Source organism: Neovison vison, chromosome 1 (assembly GCF_020171115.1).
Source record: "Neovison vison isolate M4711 chromosome 1, ASM_NN_V1, whole genome shotgun sequence".
NCBI lineage: Eukaryota > Metazoa > Chordata > Mammalia > Carnivora > Mustelidae > Neogale > Neogale vison.
The window spans coordinates 63056563-63073228 of NC_058091.1; the positions used below are offsets into that span (position 1 = coordinate 63056563).

General features: G+C 35.7%; 1 protein-coding gene across 6 annotated transcripts in view; it reads left to right on the forward strand.

Annotated features, from left to right (window-relative positions):
• The window catches only part of REPS1 (RALBP1 associated Eps domain containing 1), an 83906-nt gene that overhangs the window by 51991 nt on the left and 15249 nt on the right, over positions 1–16666 (forward strand). For 4 of the 6 annotated variants that reach the window (XM_044247850.1, XM_044247804.1, XM_044247813.1 and 1 more), the window contains exons 9-10: positions 8239–8360; positions 11735–11815. In XM_044247850.1, coding sequence (XP_044103785.1) covers positions 8239–8360; positions 11735–11815 — 203 coding nt within the window. The remainder of the gene's footprint in view (positions 1–8238; positions 8361–11734; positions 11816–16666) is intronic. The other 2 variants (XM_044247831.1, XM_044247822.1) reach the window with 1 other exon arrangement.

A 16666-nucleotide genomic window follows, 5' to 3' on the forward strand; every position in this document is an offset into this window, starting at 1 on the left:
AAGAACAAAACCAAACATACTTAGATGCTGTATACTTCAACTCAGTTCACAGAGATTCTGCTTTGGAGCATAGTTGCTATTTGGCACACAGCTTTTGTGATTATTTGGTAAATCTCTTTCTCTCAAACTAGCCTGGAGGATCCAAGTGGGTAGTAACTGAATCAGTCTTGTTCATTAGGTTTCAGCATCTAGTAGGGTGCAAACTGAATATTTAGGTAGGCGTTCACATTTTGGAAATAACTAAATAGCTGAGCCATTTGTTTTTAAAACTCTTTCCTGTCTTTATAACCCAGTACTCACGAGCAAATCAGTCATGTCTGCTTGAGATGCTCAGAGCGGGAGAGGAATTGTTCCCTATTCTGTCTCTTCCTCCATCATCACTTCTTCACATAGTAAATTGGAGCATGTTCATTGTTGCTGATATGGTATATAATGTGGGTCCTAAAACTCCTTGCAGGCCTTCTGTTAGGAATATTGTTAAAAGCCACAGACTTTTTATGAATAGTTTACCAAAAATCCATACTTGAGACTAACTTGTGCTAAAATCACTTGTTGAGTTTTCTGTTCATCCAGAAACTTTTAGCATAGAAAAGCCAATACAAACAACACATGGAGATAACTGTTTTCACCAAGTACAATCACACTGTATATCCTTGATTTTTTTTAAATAGTGCTGAACATCTTTATACTTTGTCACATACAGGGATGTCACATTCCTTATCATACCATGTATTCCATAATATAGATGCACCTTAATTTAACCCGTGTCTTAGTGATGGATTTTTGGGTAGTTTCTTGACTTCACCTTTAAAATTGTGCTGTTTAAAAAAAAAAAAAAAAAGGGTACATATATCTTTATTTTATATAAACAATTCTAAATCATTATTTTTGAAAATTCACTCTCCCAAGTACCTTTAGTTGCAGAGGAAAAATCATGAAAATAGGCACTGCAAGTATTCATCATCAGCTTTACACTTAGGAATTGCTTCAAGCACTCCCTCTCCATGCACTGCCCCTACACACGTTTTTTTGTTTTTGTTTTTGTTTTTTTAATATTTTATTTATTTATTTGAGAGAGAGTATGAGTGAGCAGAAGGTCAGAGAGAAGCAGACTCCCCGTGGAGCTGGGAGCCCGATGCGGGACTTGATCCTGGGACTCCAGGATCATGACCTGAACTGAAAGCAGTCGCTTAACCAACTGAGCCACCCAGGCCCCCACACACACACATTCTTTTTTTTTTTTTTTTTTTTTTTAAAGATTTTATTTATTTATTTGACAGAGAGAGATCAAAAGCAGGCAGAGAGGCAGGCAGAGAGAGAGGAGGAAGCAGGCTCCCTGCTGAGCAGAGAGCCCGATGCGGGCCTCGATCCCAGGACCCTGAGATCATGACCTGAGCCGAAGGCAGCGGCTTAACCCACTGAGCCACCCAGGCGCCCCCACACACACATTCTTAATGCTGGTGTCATTTCTTTCCAGATGTTGTAGCTGACAAATCAGGACAGTTACAGATATTGGCAAAAATGTACCATTTAATGAAACTGGTCAAAATAATTAAAACTCCTCAAATTCCTGGTGAAGACATTAATAAGACTAGATAATATTTGAAGGAGAAAATTTCTACAAGGATGACCCAATAGGGGCTTTAAAAGATTATGATTTACCTATCAGGGGATTCATAATAGTCCTTGGGAATAATTACTGATACTTTTAATTATTTTTTTTAAAGGACAAATTTTGTATTTTTTCTTTACAATTGTGCTGCAAAACTTAAAAGCAAAGTGAAGGACATCTGTCTTTCTCTGTTAGAAACAGGACTTTCTAACAGCTGGGAAATAAATGGGAGCTTTGTCATCTTGCTCAATACTGTATCTTTATTTACTGTGCTTATGTACAGGCCATCCATAAATGCTTACTGATTGAGTTCATGTTTTTATTAATTATGCCACTAGATTACACCCCAGAATTGTAACATCTTTTATTCTTCAGTCTTTATACTCATTTTTACAATGTTCTCTGTAAGTTTTGAAAACAATAACTAATTGAGTTATTTTTCATTATGAAATTCTAATTATCTTAAGTGGATTAACATTAAGTAGGCTTCTTCATTTTTAGCTGTATTTGGATAATGAGAGCCTCCTAGCTATAGTTAATAATCTTTAAAGTATAGTAACTAAGTCAAATAGTAGCGCCTATAAAATGCTGACCAGTTCTGCCCAAAAAAAAAAAAAAAGAGTAGGCTACAATTTAATTGGATTTTGGGTCAATGTTTTGTTTCTTTCAAACCTTGTTACACCCATTTTTACCTTCACTTTAAAAAAAAAAAAAATCCTTGGGGAAAAAACTGAGAAACTTCTACATAGACTATATCAAGTTCTGTTACTGAATAAGTTTCCATTTTGTGGACTGTTGAAAATTAAAATTAATTTTTCAAATAGAATGTAGTTTTTGATGGATATGATACCATTCAGAACAAAGCATATCTTAAATTCTTTAATTTCTTTTGCATTTTCATTGCTTATCCCAATCTTTTTTTTTTTTTTAATGATTTATTTGAGAGAGAAACACAGAGCAAGTGCATGAGAAAGAGCAAGTGAGAGAGAGAGCAAGCATGAGGATGGAGGGCAGAGGGAGAGGTAGTGCTTGACTCCCCACTAAACAGGGAGCCCGACCCAGGCCTCAATCTCTGGACCCTGAGATCACTGAGCCAAAGGCAGATGCTTAACTGACTGAGCCCCCCAAGCACCCCTGCTTATCGCTATGTTTTAAATGTGAATGAAAAAGGTACCATTAGTAGTTTTCCTTGAAGACTTAAAATTTGTCCAAATCTGTTTATTTTTTATATAAGAACTTTTTTAGGTAAGCATAATATTCACATTTCAAATAAAACATGTAGTTGCGGGGTGTCTGGGTGGCTCAGTGGGTGAGGGTCTCTGCCTTTGGCTCGGGTCATGATCCTGGGGTCCTGGGATCGAGCCCCTCAACAGGCTCTCTGCAGCGAGGAGCCTGCTTCCCCCTCTTTCTCTGCCTACTTGTGATCTCTGTCTGTCAAATAAATAAATCTTTTTTTAAAAAAAATGTAGTTGCTTTTGCTTTTATAAAGCTATTAAATGAGTTTGCAACTTGAGGCTTCATGATTGAAGAATTCTTCCTAGATTTATTTGGCTACTTGAAAGCAAAATTAAGTTTTAAACTGTAAGACTTTAGGGAGTGTATATATTTCTATAAGATTAATAATAGCTGGCAGTCATTTTCTTTTCTTTTTTTTAAGATTTTCTTTATTTATTTGAGAGAACGAGAGGGGAGAAGGTCAGAGGGAGAAGCAGACTCCGTGTGGCACTGGGAGCCTAATGCAGGACTCGATCCTGAGATTCTGGGATCATGATCTGAGTGGAAGGCAGTTGTTTAACCAGCTGAGCCACCCAGGCGCCCAGCCTGCAGTCATTTTTGAAACAGTACTAGCATGTTGAGTGTATTACTGAGAAAAACCTAGAATAGAACTGATGCTCTTTAAGAAAGAGGTGGTTCAGCTAGCTGGTGTACTGTACTAAACTGAATCTGGCAACTTCAGAATGTTTGGAGGCTAGAAGGATGAAAACCACTGACGGTGTTTTTATTTTATAGTGTGATCTTAAAAATGCAGTTTGCGCTCTTTTAATATTATCATTTCTAACTTTATTATTTTTTTAATGGGAAGTTTTTTTAAAAAAATTTATTTATTTATTCATTCATTCATTCGACAGAGAGATAGCTCAAGTAGGCAGAGAGAGAGGGAGAAGCAGGTTCTCCACTGAGCAGGGAGCCTGATGGCAGGGCTTGATCCCAGGACCCTGGGATCATAACCTGAGCCAAAGGCAGTCGCTTAACTGACTGAGCCACCCAGGTGCCCACGTTTCTAACTTTAAATGTAGATTGACAGTATGTCAGTGTGACCACACTGCGTTGTATCTTCCAGACACACTTTCATACATGGAGATACTTTTTGCATAAAAGCCCTTTTGGGGTTTGCCTTAACAAATAATTTAGGCTCATGCTCTTCTTTTTCAGCCCTGATGCTCTGATGATGTCAGGGGCAGAGCAGAACCGTCAGGAGGGAGGCAGGGTTGACACAGTGTTCCAGCAGGAGGCTAGGTTGGAACACTGCATCAGGTAAGAGTAAAACTACACCCCTGCCTCCGTAAGGATACGGTCTGAAAGACTAACTTCTGTGGGTGGGCAGGAAGCTCTTTGTTGGAGTTTATAGGGAGCCAAGTTGAAGGAGGTGCAAGTTTATTTATGCACCTGATTCTTCTCCTCGGACTCATGAGTATTAGGATATTACCTTTCTAGAACATTAGGTAATTTGCTCTTTTTCTACAACCATTTGTTGTTCTGTATATGAAGCAGGAAAGAAGCAATGTGTAATTTTGTGAATTTATTCTAGAAATAATTTTTGGATTTTCTAGGACAGTGAATTTTCGAACTTTTAGTCTTAGGACCCTTTCACATTCTTAAAAATTATCGTGGACCAGGAAGAGCCTCTGTTTACATGGATTAGCTCTATCAATAATTACCTCTATAAAAAAATAGTTACTGTATTAGAAATTAAAACTGATAAATTTCATCCTTTATTTTAAAATAATAATTGTAAGCCTTTTACGTATTGACAGATATTTTTAGGAAAATAACTGTGTTCTCCAAAATTAAAAAGAAATCATTATAAAAAGGGTGATACTGTTTTACATCTTTGCAATGCTCTTTAATATCTCGCTTAATAGAAGACAGCTAGATTCTCATACTTGTTTCTGCATTCAGTCTGTTAGATGCGTTATTTTGTTTGACGTGTATCAGGAATTGGCAAACTATGGGCTGAGGACCAAATCCAGTCCCCTTTGTAGCCCACAAATGGAGTAGTGGTAGTGTGTTGTTTTTAATCACTGGGGGAAAAACCATATTTTATGACACATGAAAATTCTATGAAATTCAAATTTTAGTTTCTGTAGATGAAATTTTACTGTAACACAAACCAGGCTCATTCCTTCCCGAATTATCGATGACTGCTTTTTTTGCACTGCAGCAATTGAATAGTTGCAACAGAGACCATGTTCGTAGCCTGCAAAGCCTAAAATATTTACTGTCTGGCCCTCTGTAGAAAAAGGTTGCCATTTTCTGGTACGTGAAGGAAATGTGGCCTCCATGGTAAAAGGGAGGACTGTTTTCAGATAATTACAGATATTCTTTGGTATTACCCCCAAACTCAGCAGGTGATAATTTTTTAAAGGTTGATTTCATTGCGAAAGCTGAAATCACATTAATGAGTTGTTTGTACTGTTACATTAAAATCCATAGGTCTGTCTTACACTTTGAATGAATCTTTTACCCCATTGCATGATTTTGTAGCAAGTGCGTTGATTGTAAAATATCAGTTCATTGAATTATACAAATCTTTGAAACGTTGGGATGTTTTATTATATCAAAAAAGCATATTTGTTAATTTAACCAATCTCAAAGAAGGATTAGGAAGCTCTTGAGTATGGACATGGACTCACATTTTCCAAAATTCTTATTTTTGCTGAAAGCTCAAACTTTGTCATTTCTAACAAGTACTGAAGACAGTTGGTTTCCTTGAAATGTCAAGCTCACTAAATTCATTTTTGAGAAAATGCCTGCCTAATACCCAAATCTGAATAATTATAGTTTATCAGCTGTTCTTTCAAGAAAAATGGTGTTCCATGAAAAAAGTAGCCTGTTCAGCTGACAGCTGAATCACACAAGTACCTTTCCTTGAGACAACCATAATCCTTGATGCAAAGCAGAGTGCTTTATATGTATTTCCCCTTTTTGCCATACAAAGTACTAAGAAGATGTGTTTTCAGAGTTGAGGTTTAATAAAAATAATTTTTACTGTGATAGTTGTGAGCATTCTTCAGTGAAGTTGCCATGCATGTTTGTTTATTTTAACTAGAATGTGTGGGAGTAAAGAATATAATGACTAATATTTTGGTGCCACCGCCTTGATTCTTGCTGATAAGCCAGCAGTTTTACCTACCATTGCTTTTGCATCCTCACTGTAGGTGCCAACACAGAAAAAAAGCATTATTATCATTACAAAAACCACTCTGACTTTTCAGACCCGCCCCCCCCCACACACACACAAAAGAGTGTTAGGGACACCCAGGAGTTTGTGGACCACAGTTTGAGCACTGCTACTCTAGGAAAATAACACTTAGAATAATGATGATGTGTAATTATTTGGGTGAGTAGTATTTTAGTCCTCACCCTCATGAGGCTGGACCCACTGCAACTTTGTACCCAGTGAATCAAAGAGATTTCCACAATCTACCCCAAATTGTAATTGCCATGAGGTGGGGATGGGGTACAGTCGGATTCTAGATTCGGAAGTGAAAGACTGGCAGGAGGAAGGTCTGGAATCCAAACTGCCGCCCCAGTTTGCCCTAAGGTGACATTTAAAGCTTAATTGATACAGTCCGACTTTAAGTAGGTTCTTTTGAAAATTAATCTTTCTGTGTAGGTAATACTATTTTAATTCTATTTTTCTTCATATGAATACCTGCTTTGGGGGCTCTCTATAAGACATTTCTTCATGTACCACCTTCATTTCACTTTCAGTTAAAATAGTCAAATTTATAGCCATTATCTTCCTTTTCTTAAGTTCCTTTCCACTGGTTATCTTAGAAAAAAAAATCTATAATTGTCATTTACACTGAAACCCACAAGCTACTCCAACGAGGGATTTTCTGCTGCTATTTATCATAAATAATTTTTTCATTAGTCTTTCTCTAAGAGCTTTGAGTCTTCATTGACTGTTATCGGAAGTGTTGGTTCCGTACCACTCTGATGCACTTATTGAGAAAGGGATAGAATTAAGGAAAAAAAAGCAATTATTCTTGATCTTAGAAAACAAAAATTTATCAAGATATGATGCTGTTCTGTAAATTAGAACTCTCAGTTTGATGGGACTATAAAGAAGTCATTTCAGGATAAGTAGATGGGGAAAGTATTTTGAGATAGACATGTAACACAAATAGGGCAAGGAAATGTTGAGAACTTTTTCAAACAATAGGTAGTTTTTGTTTTAGGAAAATAACAGTAAAGAAGAATGAATTTAAAATGAAAGAGAACCTGAAAGGAACTCAGATAAATACTTGAGTGCATAGTATGTATTAGGTCCTAGTATGTGTTAAGTACTAAAATGTAAAGAATTTACTAATGAATAGAAAGGTAAAAATGTTTACACTGCGAAATTATTATATGGCTCTCTGTTTAGGAATTTAAAGTACAGTGTTAACATTTAATGGCAAATGTCTTTTTCTGATGGAGAAACTCAGGTGCTGTTTTATTCAACTTGCTCATGGTCAAACAGTGGGATAGTGATAGATTTTAGAACCTTATTTTTTATACAAGTTCTCAGCAGATTAGGTATTCACCATTAATTTGGCAATTTATGTGATTTCCAGACTGGGATTGTAAAATTTGGGAAGATTGGATTCAGAATTCAGTTGCCATTGAAATTCCTTCTGTTTTTACATTGTAATGTAATGTAGTGATAAAAGTTGGCTCATTCACTTTGCTCTTTGCCCACGCCTGGGAGTCTTTTTTCCTTTTGCTGTCTTGCCAATAGATGCTGCTTTTTTGTAACAGGAGATTTGTAGAGAAAATGTGAGTGAATTAGTTATAAATCAGCAGTTCCCAAATTATATTCCAAGGGAATATGGAGGGATTTCATTTGATAAAAAAAGGTCTGGGTTTGGGAAAAACCTGATTTAAATAAAATTTATTTATTCTCTGTAGGACATTACAAGTCTTTGATATACAGATATGCATGGGGGGAAGGTCCATCAGGAAATTGGAATATCCCCATATTAATTTGAACAGAAAGCCTAATTTTTTAAAGCACCTTAATGATTAATATTCCATGAAATACACTTTGGGAACTGTGATAAGATTTTGGAAAACGATTCAAAGCATGTGCCCTATTGAGTTATTGTTATGTGTAACACTTTTTTTTTTTCTATTTATGCCTAACTGCATTTTATTTTCATGGAAAGCTATGGTTTCAAGTAGAGAACAAGTATTACATGACTGATTGTTAAAATGTTTATTTGGGGAACATAAGGAAAGGGAAGTTAGACTATAAATTACTACTCGTGAAAATCTTCTGTTAGGATTTCTTTTATAAGTACATATTCCTAAACTAAAATATATTGTTTATAGAGAATTTCTCTATTTTTCAATTGCAGATGTTGGGGATCAGCCAGGTGAGGTAGGTTATTCAGGCTCTCCTGCAGAAGCACCTCCAAGCAAGTCTCCATCAATGCCGTCACTAAACCAGACTTGGCCTGAGTTGAATCAGAGCAGTGAGGTTAGCAGAGCTTCCCTTTTCTTTTACTAACTTAAACTGTTTTAAGGTAAGAAGTTCCAGACAGAGTAATTTCAGCATATAGCTCTTTTGGTGTGCATGCACAATTGAGAGAACATACCCAGTTTTGACTGTGATAAATGTTTATAATTACGTGACTGAGTTTTTCAAAGTACTTTTTCATAATAAATACTATCGTTTGGTTTCCACCACTCATTACTGCTAAAACCTTGTGTGAGTTAGATGGGGCAGACGCATGATGTCAACAAAGGGGTGGATATCTTGGCCAAAATATCTCATTGCCAGTGAGGAACTAGAGGTAAGATTTAAATACAGATCCTTTGACATTCAGTCAGCTGTGGCGCCCACCGTATCACACTGCCTTCTCATTCCTGTAGCAGAGTCTGTGATAATTAATATATTTGGAATCTTAGCTTTTGAAGTGGTATGTGAGAAGTTGCTAATCCAGCTTTCCACGTGAAAAATGCACTTTCTACAACCCAGGCTATTTATAATAATTCAGTTCTATGCAATACAGAATGGAAATGATTTCACTGTTAAATGCAGTGGTTAAAGAAAAGTCCTGTAAGATGAGGCACAGCATGCAAAACGGAATTGCTCCCTTATCACTTTGGAATTCCTTTATAGAAAACAATAGAAGTAGGGCCCCTCTGATTAGAAAGAGATTGTCTGAGGCCCCCAGGCTGTTAAACCTTAGTGCTCTGTAGAGCTCCTATTGAAAACCACTGTTCCTGGCTGTTAGGGCAGTTTTCTTTGTGAACAAGTTAATTTTTTCCTTATAGTTTTTAATATCACCGTTATAGTGCTACAAATCTAAAAGATTGTTGACTTTCAAGAAAAAGAGTCTAAGCTTTCTATAATTTACATGTATTTTAAAGGCTGAAAAGCACTGGATTAAAGTGACACTAGTTAATTTTGGGCAGTTGAAAAGCAGAGAAGTAACTGGCCAGTTTAAAATACTTAACTGCTCTTTTAGGACATGATCACAGATACTGGTGTCAGACATTATAACACATGTATCATAAAACAGCCGTTTAAGTATTTTTTTTTTTTTAGAGGGAGGAGTTAAGCCTTAGAAGAATTTAGTAGTACTGAGGCTTTATAAAGAGTAGGCTCAATTTTCTTGAGATCACTAATTTTTGCTGTATTTATTCATTTGTCATTTTTTAAAAGTACTATCAGATTAAAAATGTTTATATTCCCTTGGTACCAGTTCATAAATAAAAGCAACTCTCTAAGAAGCAACTCAGTTCTAAAGCCCATCTTCATTCTAGGTAAAATTGTGATATGATTGTTCAAGCCTAGGAATGGAGTCCCTTCCAGATTCTGATTCCAGTAGTTGCATTTTTCCTTAAATATTCCTAGCAAGTTTCATTTTGTAGTATTTGCTAAAAAGATCATGAATGTCATTATTTTTTTTTTTTTACTGCATGTGGAAAACCAGAATGTTAATAAAACTAACATTAATTTTGAATCCTTCCAACAATAATACTTACAAAAGATACCTACTTACAATATGGAATTTAAATTATCTGTTTTAACTTTCTACCACAAAGCACTAATACTCTCTCAGCAAATACTTACTAAGCACCTGTGAATCTGAAGGAGGCACTGGGTAACACTAATAATAATCCCTAACATCTATGGAGCACTTCTGATGTGCCAGCTCTGCTCAGAAAGCTCTCTACGTGTATTAACTTTTACATCTGCATGACAGTCTATGATCTAGGCATTATTAGTCTCATGTTACAGATGGGAAAACTGACACACAGGTTAAATAACTTGCCTAAGGTCATACAGCATAACTAGGATTCCAGTAGTTTGGTTGTAGAGCCTGTGTTCTGAGCCATTATACTAAAGTTACAAAGATCAGGGTGTCTGTGCTCTCCAGGAAATTTACATACAGTCTTAAAAACCAAGTAACACTTTGTGTTACCAAATAGGATAGGTGGTGCCTTTTCTTGGGCAAAAGTCTTCTACATCTAAATTTTTCTCCACAATTAGAGAATTAGGATTTTTAAAATTCCTTCACTACCCCTGCAACAATAATTACTGAGGAAACTACACTAACATCATGCTAAAAGTGAGTTATTGTGGGCTTTCTTTAAGAATCACTTTGAATGCATCAGGATTAGGTTGTTGAAAATTTTATTATCTATTTTTGTAAATAATTTTCAGCAACACATTTGCTAATATTTAATTTCTACATGTCTTCTCAAATTGAATATCACTATTTTAAATAGTAAGTCGAACTTTGAAGCATAAAAATGTCTACTTTTCCATACTGAATTATAGAAAGGATTTTGATTACTAGAGTAGGTGTGTCTGTGTGTAAACATTTGTATGTATATATTGTATATGTGTAGATGTTTTTCCTTCTTTAGAGGATAACTGATAATTCTTAAGCAAATATTAATGATAATTTTAATCCAGTCTCAATATAAAAATCTTATGCTATTTTATTACTGAGATCTTCAAAACAAATGGAACTTACTAAAATTAATATTGACTTATCACTCCACCTGTTTTAAGAGGTATGCTATTTGTGTGTGTACCTCTTTTAGAGGGTTAATATTTCATATCAAATCCATCTTTTCTATGTAACACGTACTCCGATGCTTGATTTGCTCTCATTGTGGCCGCATTCTGATTTTTCTGGCATGGGGTGGGGATGGCGCCCGACTGGCAGCTCTGTCTTGTGGTCCAGCATGGCCCTGTGCGCAGTGCTTATGGCAGGGGCTGACTTGCTGCAGGTTGGCATAAGCTCAAACATAGATTAATTCCAAAAATCATTTTATCTCTATTATATTTTATTAAATATCTAGACACATGTATAAAATATGTGCACGTCCATAATAGAATCATCTTTCAGGGGTCGCACTGGCAAGTCACACTGACTTGCTTTGTTTTGACCAAAACTTTGGTACCAGGATTCATTAGCGTCACCAAATTAATCCATTAACATTAGAACTTTGAAAGAAGGATTTGAAGTAATTCTTTTCTCTAGTCAAGACAAACCCCTTTACATTTTTACTTTGTTGCCATTTATACCACCTAGACTCTGTTCCTATATTATGTTTTGAGTTTTAACTCTGTGAGACTTGGAATCTCTTCCATTGAGATTGTGATAAATTGTTATTAGACATTTGATGTGAAGCTGCTCACCTTACATTATAAGATGACCCAGCATAGATAAGAATAAAATGTTTATGGAAAAATAGAAATTACAGAATTTTGTTAGGCCTCTGAAATACAACTTGCAGTGCAACCTCTGAATTACTTTGCTAAATCTTCTCCAATGATCTTTTACTCCATCTTTCTCATCATGCTGACTTGTCTCTCCTCTGTCTGTTCAGCAGTGGGAGACATTTAGTGAACGCTCTTCAAGCTCACAAACTCTGACCCAATTTGATTCTAACATTGCACCAGCTGATCCTGTAAGTCAATCACTTAGCTTGCTTGTTTGAAATTAATTTTATTAACCCAAATTTCCATTCATTATGGTTTTTAGGTGATATGCATGATTGAGTGGAGTGCTTAGAGGGAAATGGTGGCAGGCTTTCAATTTTTGTGTGCTTAATGGTGGAAAGATTTTTTTTTAATCACATTTTTTGTATTTTCTAGTTATTTTGATAAGAGAAAACTGTGTGTTTTTAAAACCTAGTATATGTGTCTAAGGAAGCATTTTGTGAAAATTGATTTAGCTGACCTTGTTTTCATTTGCCAGTTAAGTGTATGTTCTAGTAAACATATACTGTGTATCTCAGTGTAGTGACCCTTAGTAAACACTATTTTATTTGTATGCTTACACATCATGTAATATGTACTTTGTATGTAAATATGCAATGTCATCTTTCATTTTAACAGTCCAGTTAGAATGGCTTTGACTTAACTAGTATGTTGAGTTCTGTTAAAGAGAATCCAGTTCAGCAAAAAAAATACAGAGTTGTTGGTCACAGATTCCCATTGTGCAAGGGAGCCTCTGTCTTGTCTTCCTGTGGCTCACTGTGTTGCTTTGAAAATGCTACAAAGTTCACATCCTGATTTAAAGAATAAATTCTGTCCCCACAGAATTAATTTCATATAGACTTACCTGTCCCTCAGATTATTTGAAATCTTTAAAACCTTAGCTGTTAATCATTCTTTTCACTCTTCACTCCTCCTTTTCCTTTTCCTTTTATTTTTATTTTTTTCTCTTAAAGAGGGGCCATACTAATAGTCACCTTTCGAAAGAAAAGAGGAAGTAGGAAGGAAAGAAAAGAGTAAGGATAGGATTTTTTTTTTTTAATGAGTTGAGTGAAAAGATACAGAGAAAGGGACATCTTTTGAGATGTTTCTGATCAAAGAGCCATTAATTTTGAATCAAATGTAGTAACGCCTTATTTGATGTGGATTTGGGAGAAATGGCATGTAAAGATAGTTCATCTTCAATAGTTTAAATTAATGGATCTTATCTTTGCTTTATAATTTTAAACAGTTATCTGAAATAGGATGCTGTTACAGTGATTTCAAACAGATTAAGTATGGAAGTATTTTAAGTGTCTATTTCATAGTTTATTAATTAATATGTAGATCATCTGTGCCCTTTGCTTTTCTCATTGTTATTTTGAGGGCATTAATGTTTGGTTTCAACCTGAAACTTAAGGAGGAATAAAAAAGCAAAACATGATTTCTGCTTCTTTTTTTTTTTTTTTTTTTAATGATTTCTGCTTCTTATTAGCAGTTTTAATTAAGGTCTCTTGGGAAGTGACAGGGGCTATAAACTAAAAGAAAGTTTACCTTTGCTCTAGGGTTTATTTCTCCATATTATTCTTATCTCACACTTACATGGTCAAGTTAACTTTATTTAAAATACTTAATAAAAGTGCTTTATTGGAAAGGCAAGTTTAATGTAGGAAAACAGAACTGTTCTGTTTTATTCTCCAGCCCTTAAGAGATGGTGAAAATAAACATTGATGGTATTACGATTTTTTTTTTGGTCAGGCCAGGAAAGAATAATATATATGAAAACCTAGAACTCAGAGACAGAATAAACTGATTTGTAACTGGCAGGAAGTGCCAGGAAATATTTGACTTCATCATAGTGATGTTCTTGTAACCTCTTAGAAAAAATATCCAAATTTGTGAATTCTAGCTCTAGTGTTTAAAGTTATATGGCTCAGTACTTTCTTTTGTCATCTGTAGTGTGGCAGGAGGCTGTAGGAAATTAAAAATGGTTAATTGCTATTTTATTTTATTTATTTTTTAAAAAGATTTTATTTATTTATTTGACACACAGAGATCACAAGTAGGCAGAGAGACAGGCAGAGAGAGAGGAAGGGAAGCAGGCTCCCTGCTGAGCAGAGAGCCCAATGCGGGACTCGATCCCAGGACCCTGGGATCATAACCTGAGTCGAAGGCAGAGGCTTTAACCCACTGAGCCCCAAGTGCCCTGGTTAATTGCTATTTTAAACCTGAATTTAGATCTCTAAACTTGATAAAGTTGGCAGTCTTAAATATTTATAATCTGGTACCTAGAAATATCTTTTTTCTTTCATGGTGATAAACTTAAATCTTAACGTTGTTCCCCAACTAGTGATATTACTTTAAACTTGCCATTAGGAGAATGCTTGCTCTCATTGAGGATCTAAGTTCTTATCCTTCATTTGATACTTACCTGGCAAAGTGCCTTCTACAGAACACAGCCTATACCCATAATCCCAAATGATCCTTTGCAAGTCTTCTGTAAATAATTGTGAGTAAATACAGTCCATACAGATTAGAAGAGAATCACCTAAAGAAAAATGCCACAGCAGTTCTAATATGAATTTACATACCTTGCAGTGTTGAAAATATGTAATGGAATATTTTTAAAAAGCTAAAATTTGGTAATCAGCCATTTGCTCAGTTAAGTGGAAGTCTATGAAAAGCCCCACACTTCTCTGTAGCACTTAGAGACATCTGTATCACACAGTGCAGGGATCTCACATATAAACGGAAATGGATAATTATTAGGCTCCCAGAATTGTAGTGAAATTAAGCTTCTGATACCTCATTTCTAGAAACTTGATTGCTTTTGTTGAACTGCTTATCATTAATAGCCTCTGGTAGAATCTGCTTCTGCTGCTAAATTCTATACTGATAAGAAGTGTAATGCACTAGTCTTTTCTGTGATTTATGCCTGATCTTGAGTGCTATAGAACTGAGTAATTCAGGGTATAAAAAGGAAGCTCGTTTGATTACTGATTATGGCCAGCTAACTCACCTGGTTTGGTAGAGCGTTCTTCTGGGTGCCTATGATATTCTCTAGGAGTATAAAATGTCAAAAAAATTCCACTCTTAAGTAAACCACAGCTTAATCATGATAAGTTGGTGGTTATAGTATAGCTCATTTTGATAATTATATATGGCTGTGAACAAAGTTGTTCAGCCACAGAGAACTATGGGCTCACTTAGCCCAGTGTATTTGGGAAAGTTTTCACAAAAGAGGTTAATGTTTGTATGCTGAGTTTTGAAAGAAACTATGAATTGACAGAAGTGGACAAGTGCATTACAAGCAGAGAGAATATCACAGGCAGGATCTGTTGAGTGTGCTGCAAGTATAGAGGAGACATGTTGATGGGGGGGATGACAGGGCTAAGTGTGGTTGAGACCAGACTGGAAAGATCTTTGTGTGATAGACTGAGGATCTGAACTTAGTCTCATAGACATGAGGAGCCCGCCAGGAGTACCATGACAAGATGGGGATGAGAAAGAGGCAGTTGGGAAAGATCACTCAGGCAACAATGCAAAGGGTCAAGAGAGAGCAAGAGAAATGAGTGACACAGAAATGAGAAGTAGAGAGGCTGGACTTGGACAAGATAATTGGATTTAAGGCAAAGAGAAAATACAATAGATGAGCATAATGCATTCAATAAAGTATACATAAAATCAGGTGCCCAAATATATGACATAAATGTGCGATGAGTGATTAGGAATGGGTTTCCTAAAGTTGATGAGGTGATTTGAATAGGTAGAAGAAACTGGGCAGAGACTGCTAGTCAGTCTTTATACTTTTTTCTCTATTTTTAAATTGGAGGATCCTAATTTGGAGCATGTGATGGCTCAGGACACAGAAGCATATGGGCATTCATGGTTCTTCATTTGAATGTCGAAGCACTTAGGGTCAAAGCTCTCTATCCTGCAAATCACAATCACAGATGGAGTTTCTGATATATATGCTAGCTGGAGGTTAGGCCTGTCATCTGTGAAGAGCCCGGCAAGGAATTGCCGTGTCCTGCTGGCAGCCAGACCTGCTGGACTAGAACTGTCGCAGGCTCACAACAGCCAGTGGTAGCATGGCTGAAGTATGTGATACAGAATTCATGTGCCTAGAAACATGCAGATTATTTGGAGGATGGCTGGAACAGTTACGATTTTCTTTTCTTTGAGTGATTATCATGCCTTCCATGTATTGTACTGGAAATATATGAATAGGTTACTTTATAGTTCCAACTGTTAAAAGTTTTATATATCTGATTTTATACACCCAGAGAACATATATTAGATGAATATTGCTAATTAAAACATCTACTAAAATTTTTTTGCATGTTTTTTCCTAGCTTGTTTGGGTTTTGGAATAAGAATTTATTGACTCATGAATTATCATTTCTTTCTCCTTTGATCTTGCCTTATAAGGCTTATTGATTCTTAGGGCATTTATTTCTGCCACTAAAATTGTGAGTTAAGAAAGTAGTAGTTACTCCTAAAGCTGTTTTTTTATAACCATAACTACAACAAAGAACATCTTAAGTGTATTGTTAAAAATATTTTCCTGAGAGTAACTCATTATTTTGTGAGAAATTTAAACTTTTATCTAGCTATAATATTCATCTTTCTAACTATAATATTAATCTTTCTAATTTTAGAGTTGTAAGGGAAATGTCAGAGCTCTGTCCACAATCTTGCTGGTGTGGGGGCAGAAAATTACTGTGAATGGATCTATCAGTATAATTGCAACAAAGAATTTGTTATAAATTGATTAAATGTAGAGATTATGACAGTAAGCCAGGGAGACCTGTCAAATATGAGACAGTATGCTAGAATGGAACTTCCTCTAGCAGAAGCTTTGTGTTACCTGGTACTTTCAACCAAAAATGGTGTCTGACTTAAACTGAAAAGTCATTATCCTTCACACTGAATCATAAACATAACTCATAACTAGATACTCAGAATTTAAGGATCTCAAGTTCTGTCCTTAGCTGCAGCATATACAAAATATGAACTGACACCTCACAGAAGGAGCTGAGCCCCCTTACCAGTACTGGTCT